General features: G+C 44.4%; 1 protein-coding gene across 1 annotated transcript; it reads left to right on the top strand.

The window, feature by feature from the left end:
* The first annotated feature begins 1,608 nt into the window (after nucleotides 1–1,608).
* On the top strand, nucleotides 1,609–8,277 carry LOC106599701 (aquaporin-4-like). Its single transcript, XM_014191004.2, has 5 exons — nucleotides 1,609–1,712; nucleotides 4,882–5,299; nucleotides 5,542–5,706; nucleotides 5,938–6,018; nucleotides 7,033–8,277. Exons 2-5 carry the CDS (start codon nucleotides 4,916–4,918, stop codon nucleotides 7,285–7,287), a joined length of 885 nt encoding a protein of 294 aa, XP_014046479.2. The 5' UTR covers nucleotides 1,609–1,712; nucleotides 4,882–4,915; the 3' UTR covers nucleotides 7,288–8,277.
* Nucleotides 8,278–9,691: the final 1,414 nt, after the last annotated feature.

Raw genomic sequence — 9,691 nt, 5'->3', positions numbered from 1 at the left:
CATAATAGCAATGCGCGTAAGTTGGTGGAGGACCACATGGGAGTTCTTATAGAACTCCAGCAAAAAACTTCAATATGTACATGTTGCTTAAGAGTGCAATTCACACACATTTTGGATTATAATAGGATTTCTTCAGGCTAGGGTCTATTTTTCTCCACTTCCTGTCTGACTGATGTGCCCAAAGTAAACTGCCTGTTACTCAAGCCCAGAAGCCAGGATATGCATATAATTGGCACCATTGGATAGAAAACACTGACGTTTGTAGAAATAATGTTGAAGAATAATGTAGGAGAATATAACACAATTGATATGGTAGGAGAAAATCCAATGAAAAACCAACCGGAAATTTCTTTTTGAGCATCCATGCTCTTGTAATGGAAAGCTATGGAGCATATGCAATTCCAGCTCCCAGATTGCAATTCCTATGGCTTCCACTAGATGTCAACAGCCTTTGTTCAAGGTTTCAGTCTTGTTTCTTCCCAAACAAGGAAGAATTTTGAGTTTTGGTACAGGGAGTCAGAGTTGGAAATTAGTTTGTGTGCGCGCGATGAAGAGTACACGCGCCTGCTAATTTTACTTTCCTATTGAACATACTACTTTCAATATGAAATATTATAGTTTAATTACATTTTAGGGTACCTGAGGATTAAATAGAAATGTATTATGACTTGTTTTAACAAAGTTTATCGGTGGCTTTTTGAATTCCTTTCTCTGAACGTTGAACGAGTGGATTACTCAAATCGATGTCGCCAACTATACAGACTTGTTGGGTTATAAAGAAGGATTTTATCTAACAAAACGACCATGCATGTTGTAGCTGGGACCCTTTGGATTGCAAATCAGAGGAAGTTTTTCAAAAAGTAAATGAATATTTAATCGCCATTTTTGATTTTATGAAGCATGTGTTGGTTGAAAAATATTTTGATGTGGGGCGTCGTCCTCAAACAATCGCATGGCATGCTTTTGCTGTAAAGCTTATTGTAAATTGGCCAATGAAGTTAGATTAAAAATAATTTAAGCTTTTAACCAATATAAGACACTTGTATGTACCTAGATATTTAATATCCATAATTTTATGATTATTTATTTGAATTGCGTGCCCTCCAATTTCACTAGAAGTTGTCAAACAGCCCTAAGAAGTTTTAAGGCTTGTATGAATGTCCTGCTTAATATAATTTGTGTCATCATCGCAAATCAACTGCATTATACTTCAAAAACATTTCAACTTCAACCAGTAAAGTGGCTCTTTGGCTAGCTTTTGCTACAGCCTATGTCAATGAGCATTCTAGCTAACAAGCATTCTAGCTAACAAATGCTGCATCCAAAATAGTTTGTTTGCAAAGATCACAACCAAATATAATCTTAGCGACCGTTCAAGCAAAAATCAAAACATCAACGTCATTGATGAGAACCCAAAAAAGTGATTTTGTTTAGAGGTAATAAAACATACATCTAAGCTATGTTGAATGGACACAGACGACAATGGCTTTCTTACTGCAGCCAAGAGTTGCGCGCATATGTACGTGACAACAGTGTGTCGTGTACTGGAAAGGGGTCCATCCTCTCCTGTGGGTGATGCCCCGTTACTAATGCAGTAAAGCTCCTTGAAGCGATCCCAGCACAATGCGTGGATGATTTTTATCTGACAGACCCACAACTACTTTCTCTTCCACTCTAGCACTCTGTCATTACCAGCCAACTGCTGCACATCTGTAAGTAGACATTTTGGGACTTAATACATTTGATTGTTCTTTATTGTGTGCAGTACAGAGACATTTCTCTCATTCAATCAGATTGTTGCAGAATGAGTGAAGAGAAAGCACAAGCAATAGAGGAGAGTGGGAGATCTTGTATTTGTTTATGGTAAGTTCTAAATGGAATTAGGAAAATGATTATTATTTATAATAGGATACAACGCAAACTTGCCTTGTTAATGCATGTTGTTTAAATGACACTCAAAGCAATTAAATACTGAATACAAGATGCTTTAACGAGTTCATAGATCTTCAGACTATTCATATTTCTGAACCATAAAAACATTTATTCATAAATACATTTGTTATTTATGAAATACTGTATGCAACTTGTTCAAATGCTTTATAATCTGAAATATGATAACTAAACAAGTCATGAGTTCAGGTCAGGCATTGGGTCACTGGGTTTAGATTGTCTAGGTATCAAGGATGTGACATATTGCAACTTCCAACAGTCAGTCAGTCAGACACTCTCTCTGCAGTCAGTCAGACACTGTCTCGCCAGTCAGTCAGTCAGACTCTCTCTCTCCAGTCAGTCAGTCAGTCAGTCAGTCTCTCTCCAGTCAGTCAGACACCCTCTCTCTCCAGTCAGTCAGACACTCTCTCTCTCCATCTCTCTCTCCAGTCAGTCAGACACTCTCTCCAGTCAGTCAGACACTCTCTCTCCCCAGTCAGTCAGTCAGTCAGACACTCTCTCCCCAGTCAGTCAGTCAGTCAGTCAGTCAGTCAGACACTCTCTCCCCAGTCAGTCAGTCAGTCAGACACTCTCTCCCCAGTCAGTCAGTCAGTCAGACACTCTCTCCCCAGTCAGTCAGTCAGTCAGACACTCTCTCCCCAGTCAGTCAGTCAGACACTCTCTCCCCAGTGAGTCAGTCAGACACTCTCTCCCCAGTGAGTCAGTCAGACACTCTCTCCCCAGTGAGTCAGTCAGACACTCTCTCCCCAGTGAGTCAGTCAGACACTCTCTCCCCAGTGAGTCAGTCAGACACTCTCTCCCCAGTGAGTCAGTCAGACACTCTCTCTCCAGTGAGTCAGTCAGTCAGTCAGACACTCTCTCTCCAGTCAGTCAGTCAGACACTCTCTCTCCAGTCAGTCAGTCAGTCAATCTCTCTACAGTCAGTCAGTCTCCAGTCAGACAGTCAGTCACACTCTCTCTCCAGTCAGTCAGACACTCTCTCTCTCTCTCGTCAGTCAGTCAGTCAGTCAGTCAGACACTCTCTCTGCAGTCAGACACTCTCTCTCTCCAGTCAGTCAGTCAGTCAGTCACTCTATCCCCAGTCAGTCAGACACTCTCTCTTCAGTCAGTCAGTCAGACACTCTCTCCCCAGTCAGTCAGTCAGTCAGTCAGAAACACACTCTCTCTCCCCAGTCAGTCAGTCAGTCAGTCAGAAACACTCTCTCTCTCTCCCCAGTCAGTCAGTCAGTCAGTCAGTCAGTCAGTCGTCAGAAACACTCTCTCTCTCCAGTCAGTCAGTCAGTCAGACACTCTCTCTCCAGTCAGTCAGTCAGACACTCTCTCTCTCCAGTCAGTCAGTCAGTCAGTCAGTCAGTCAGACACTCTCTCTCTCCAGTCAGTTAGTCAGTCAGTCAGTCAGACACTCTCTCTCTCTCCAGTCAGTCAGTCAGTCACTCTCTCCAGTCAGTCAGTCAGTCAGACACTCTCTCTCAGTCAGTTAGTCAGTCAGTCAGTCAGACACTCTCTCTCCAGTCAGTCAGTCAGTCAGACACTCTCTCTCTCCAGTCAGTCAGTCAGTCAGTCAGTCAGTCAGTCAGTCAGACACTCTCTCTCTCTCCAGTCAGTCAGTCAGTCAGTCAGACACTCTCTCTCTCCAGTCAGTCAGTCAGTCAGTCAGACACTCTCTCTCTCCAGTCAGTCAGTCAGTCAGACACTCTCTCTCTCCAGTCAGTCAGTCAGTCAGTCAGACACTCTCTCTCTCCAGTCAGTCAGTCAGTCAGTCAGTCAGTCAGTCAGACACTCTCTCTCTCCAGTCAGTCAGTCAGTCAGTCAGACACTCTCTCTCTCCAGTCAGTCAGTCAGTCAGTCAGTCAGACACTCTCTCTCTCCAGTCAGTCAGTCAGTCAGTCACACTCTCTCTCCAGTCAGTCAGTCAGTCAGTCAGTCAGACACTCTCTCTCTCCAGTCAGTCAGTCAGTCAGTCAGTCAGTCAGTCACGTCAGTCAGTCAGTCAGTCAGTCAGTCAGTCACTCTCTCCAGTCAGTCAGTCAGTCAGTACACTCTCTCTCCAGTCAGTCAGTCAGTCAGTCAGTCAGACACTCTCTCTCTCCAGTCAGTCAGTCAGTCAGTCAGTCAGTCAGACACTCTCTCTCTCCAGTCAGTCAGTCAGTCAGTCAGTCAGACACTCTCTCACTCCAGTCAGTCAGTCAGTCAGTCAGACACTCTCTCTCTCCAGTCAGTCAGTCAGTCAGTCAGACACTCTCTCTCTCCAGTCAGTCAGTCAGACACTCTCTCTCTCCAGTCAGTCAGTCAGTCAGTCAGTCAGACACTCTCTCTCTCCAGTCAGTCAGTCAGTCAGACACTCTCTCTCTCCAGTCAGTCAGTCAGTCAGTCAGTCAGTCAGTCAGTCAGTCAGTCAGTCAGTCAGTCAGTCTCTCTCTCCAGTCAGTGAGTCAGACAGACCCTCTCTCTCCAGTCAGTCAGTCAGTCACTCACTGTCCAGTCAGTCACTCTCTCTCTCTCTCTTTGAAAGTATTCCATTGTTGAAGTATATATACCATTTGTATGTAGCTTATTATAAACACATTGATTGCAAAATGGCATAGTGCATCCCTCTACTGTATGTCCTTAGCATAGTGCATCCCTCTACTGTATGTCCTTAGCATAGTGCATCCCTCTACTGTATGTCCTTAGCATAGTGCATCCCTCTACTGTATGTCCTTAGCATAGTGCATCCCTCTACTGTATGTCCTTAGCATAGTGTGCGCTATGCTGCCTGGCAAAGTGTGTGATGGGAGGCCACTGACTCTATTCCCTAGAGTTTTAAATGTTGTGCCCAGCAGCAAGTTCCCTTCCCTGGAAGGGTTCAGTGAATTTCCAGACACACAGACAGATGGAGAATAACTAACTGGGATAATCCTTTCATTTATGAATTCATTATTATTTTACCAGGAGTTGCCTGTCAGCGTGTAACCAGCACCCCATCATGGTGGCGTTCAAAGGAATCTGGAGCAAGGATTTCTGGAGAGCTGTGTCAGCCGAGTACCTAGCCTCCCTGATCTTCGTCCTCCTCAGCCTGGGCTCCACCATCAACTGGGCAGCCGAGTCGGACAACCCTCCCCCCGCAGACCTGGTCCTCATCTCGCTGTGCTTTGGCCTGGCCATCGCCACCATGGTGCAATGCTTCGGACACATCAGTGGCAGTCACATCAACCCGGCGGTCACAGCGGCCATGGTGGTGACCAGGAAGCTGAGCCTGGCCAAGGGTGTCTTCTACCTGGCTGCCCAGTGCCTGGGGGCGATCACTGGGGCAGGGCTCCTCTACCTGGTGACACCAGTGTCTGTCAGAGGGGGCCTTGGAGTGACTATGGTAAGACATATAGTTTAGCCTTAAAAATCTGAGAATCTAGCTAGCAACAGTCAGAGTTGACACCTATGGGGTATTTTGGGACTACTCCATCAGGCAAGCTCAATCAAGCAAAGCTAAAGTATTTGAAAATATTTTTAAATACTATTTGAACCCAGGTCTGGTATGGATTGATGCCATAAAGTACTGTTCATTCATAGACGAAGACATACAGACTGTTGCTAAGTCTTACTCTTGTTTCCCAGGTGAACCCTAAGCTCAACATGGGCCAAGCCCTGTTGGTGGAGCTCCTGATCACCTTCCAGCTGGTCTTCACCGTGTTCGCCACCTGCGACCCCAAACGCTCGCACCTTAACGGCTCGGCTGGCCTCGCCATTGGAGTCGCTGTAGCCATCGGCCATCTGTTCGCAGTGAGCGGGATTCTATCTCTAACTAGTACCATGTACTGTATATCTATGGAATACCAGCATACATTTCCCATGATGATATATACTGTCATTGTTTCATTATCTACTTCATGTATTCAAGTGGAACAATACACTACTGTAGGTGTTGTGTCAGCTCTGGCTAGGTCTTGCTCCATGTCTCTCTCTCTACAATGCCCTCATGTTAACACCTCTGTGCCATGCTTTGTGTTCTAGATCCCATACACAGGAGCCAGTATGAACCCCGCTCGCTCCTTTGGGCCTGCAGTCACCACCATGAATTTTGAAAACCACTGGGTAAGATAGAAACTGCTGCCGCCTTCTCACCCTCAAAGGGCTATACTCCTACACAGTTGTCGGTGAAGGGGGAATATCTAAGCCATATAGTCCATATCTAAGCCATTGATGGCTATTTGCCAATATAAGGGACACAGCTGTTTTATGTGTTGAAACCATATCTACAATGGTTAAAACTGACCTGCCATGTTGTGAAGCATTGTTGATCATACACTGAGTGTACCAAACACTCTATGACAGACTGACCAGGTGAATACAGATGAAAGCTATGATCCCTTATTGATCTCACATGTTAAATCCACTTCAATCTGTGTAGATGAAGGGGGGGGGGGGGCTATAGCTACAGGACTAGGTCACAGTGCAATGATGGCATATCTCCATGCCAGAGCAGCTGAAGGATCCTGTCTAGTGTCGTTCAACGACGTCTTCCCCCACAACAGTGGACGGGAGTTCTACAAGGGTTCAAATGGAAATGAAATACTCACCTAAAGCATGCCTATTTAATAGTTTACATATAACTAGGTAGATGCATGCTTTGTAGCTTGCTAATGCAGAATAAAAGGAACAGTACAGACCAGTCATGGACAGGTGTTATGGACTATACAAAGCATGTGCTTCTTTAATTCTGTATCCAGGGCAATCATTCTCACGGAGCTGTTCATAGTCTTTACTGAGTCAGTAAGGCACAGTGGAACTGCATGGTGTGTGTGTGTGTGTAGGGAGGGGGGTCTGGGTCTTGGATATAATTAGGATAGGTCTTCTCACTGAGAGTGGTGTCAGTATCTGACAGGTGTTTGCTCTCTTTTGATAACAAAATGGTTCACTTGGCAGAACCTAAAAAAAGGTGCCTGGCTCCACTGAGGATGCCCATAAACAACGACTGTTGCACCTTTACAGACATGACAAGACATCTAGTCTAATAATGCATGGCAGCTCTGTCAGAATGGGGTATCCTCTGCTGTGGTAATGGGTTCATATTTGTCTGAACTAGGTTTTACTTTACCTGTATTGCAGGTGTACTGGGTTGGTCCAATCCTGGGTGGCATCACGGCGGCTGCCTTTTATGAATACCTGTTCTGCCCGGACCCTGAGCTGAAGAGGATGCTCCGGGACGTCTTCGAGAAGGATCCAGCGTCGAGGAAGTACAGGGAGGTGGAGGGCAACGGCGTGTACCAGGGGGAACCAGATGACCTGATCACCAAGCCACCGTCCATCCACCACATCTACCTGGAGAAGGGGGAAAAGAAGGAGGTGCTGTCATCCGTATGACTACCAATGGCACTGGAGAGGGAGACTAACCTGTAGAGCAGGGGGAGATCCAGAGAGAGACACTTTCAGTCAGGGTCCTCCACCACTGCAGCCCCCTACTCCAAGCCCCCATGCCTTAACCCACACAACTCACTTCTCAGGCAGAATATGATTGCTGCATGTCCTCTCAATGTAGGTGTGTTCATGTACATGGAGGTGAGCCTTCCTCAACATTTGTGAGGTAATTGGATAATATAAAAGACATTGCACACTACTCCAACTAATTACCCATATCATATGAAATCTATCGATCTCTGCAATCTTGTCCCATCATCTTCTGGCCCAGATTTGTTTTCTTGTGGCACTCTACTACACTGCAGGATGATAACAATAGACTATACTTCAGGGATTTCTGTCATGGAAAAATGTCCAGGTCAACCATTTACAATGGGTCATCACACTGAATTTGGTAACTGGAGACAAAACGGCAGGCTTATTTTGGGGGGTGGATTAGTGTCACAAATTGTATTTGTATATGAGGGCATCAGAGATATTATTTACATATGATCGTTAAGCACATTATAAAACCAATGCTATGATGGACAAGTTCTATCGGACATCTTCAGCCCGCTCCTATATTGTCCGTACTTATTTTACATTCTCAGTGCACATTGGTCAGGGAAGAAAACAATTAAGCTTTGCCTATAACATATCTATCTTAACACACAGATTTTATGTGCGTAGCAACAGATCATAAACAAACCATCAAATAGCAGTTATAGATCGTAAAGGCTGGTGGGATAAGCTATAGGAGGACGAGCACATTGTTTCATTTATAAAACATTCCAGCCATTACAGAGTCAAACGTGGTTTCCATATGTTTGATACAGTTCCAAATATTCCATTCCAATGAGTCCGTACTCCTATAGCCTATCATAAGCTTCTAAAGCCATGACATTTTCTAGAATGTTCCAATATGTTTAAAGGCACAGTAAACTTAGTGTATGTAAACTTCTGACCCACTGGAATTGTGATACAGTGAAATAATCTGTCTGTAAACAATTGTTGGAACAATTACTTGTGTCATGCACAAAGTAGATGTCCTAACTGACTTGCCAAAACTATAGTTTGTTATCAAGAAATGTGTGGAGTGGTTGAAAAACGAGTTTTAATGACTCCAACCTAAGTGTATGTAAACTTCCGACAACTGTATTTGAATGTTAGACTTTCATACTTGACAACTGCACCTTAATGCAGTTTCTGTGTTGATTTAGAATTTCATTAAATAAATTGTGATTTCCAAGTCTTCAGTGTGAACAATTCTGTGATTATACTGTACATATTCATGCCTTAGTTTGGCTTCTGTTGGTACCTCACAAAACACAAACCATAACCGTATCATATACCAAATAGATGCAACAGTGGTTTTCCGTCTGACATGAAGCACTTCTCATAATACAGCTTTTAATAAAATGTTTGAGTTTAAGGCCAGAACCTGAGCAGAGAATTGCTTCTGAAGAGATGTATCATTTCACTGTAGGGCAGAAGGAGTTTACAGCAGCAGCGTGACAGAAGCACAGTCCCCGCCATGATGGATAGCCTCATCTCCCTCTAGAAAGTGTCTCCTCATAGCCAGACGTATGGGGATGATGTGTGTTCTTTCTGAGACTATAGGTTCATATAATTCAATCAGTGGAACACCACTGGAAATGTTGGGGCACTTTGTCAAATAGAATAGAGGTGATCTGTCACAATCTCACTTTATTTCCTTTGAAAAAACAGGGACAATTTCATGTGAAGAGAAGCCAAGCTGACTGCATATACTCCTGGGTGATAAAAAAAAACTAGCTGGTTGACTTCGGATGACATTGTGCCACTGTTGATAAAAAAAAAGGTAAAGCTAGGGAGTTAAACTCACATTTAAATCACATACCAGTTAGTTTTTTACTCCCCCTACCTCCCTCCCCAACTCAGTTTAAGGTACGTACACATGCCAACAGCGTCACCGTTTTGTGGGGAAAATAAGGTATGGTCTCATGAATATCTGCCATTAGACTGTTGACCAGAGGAGGGCAGTCACGAGCCTTACAATAAACTTTGAGGCCTGAGGAGGTGAAGGAGACAAGGCAGCTTGAGTCCTATTCCCTGTTCATGAACTGATTCCTGTTGAAAACAACAACAAAATCCCAACCTAACATTTACACAACTACCATAAGCGGCCTCATGACATTACAGAAGGTAATTTACTCTAGCTGATTTGCAAGGGATCTGAAAGCTGTGCTCAGTCCCCAAGCAGGCCAGACAGTAGGTCATAGTACTATAACCCCCATTCCCCATCCGCTCCTCTCTCCCCAGCCTATGGGCATCCCTCCAGGGCCTGAGTAAAGTCCACAGGCCAACAGTCTCTCAGCTCGCCCTATATCAT

Source organism: Salmo salar, chromosome ssa03 (genome assembly GCF_905237065.1).
Source record: "Salmo salar chromosome ssa03, Ssal_v3.1, whole genome shotgun sequence".
Lineage (NCBI taxonomy): Eukaryota > Metazoa > Chordata > Actinopteri > Salmoniformes > Salmonidae > Salmo > Salmo salar.
Note: the sequence above shows the minus strand (reverse complement) of the source record. Positions and strands in the feature narration are given on the sequence as shown.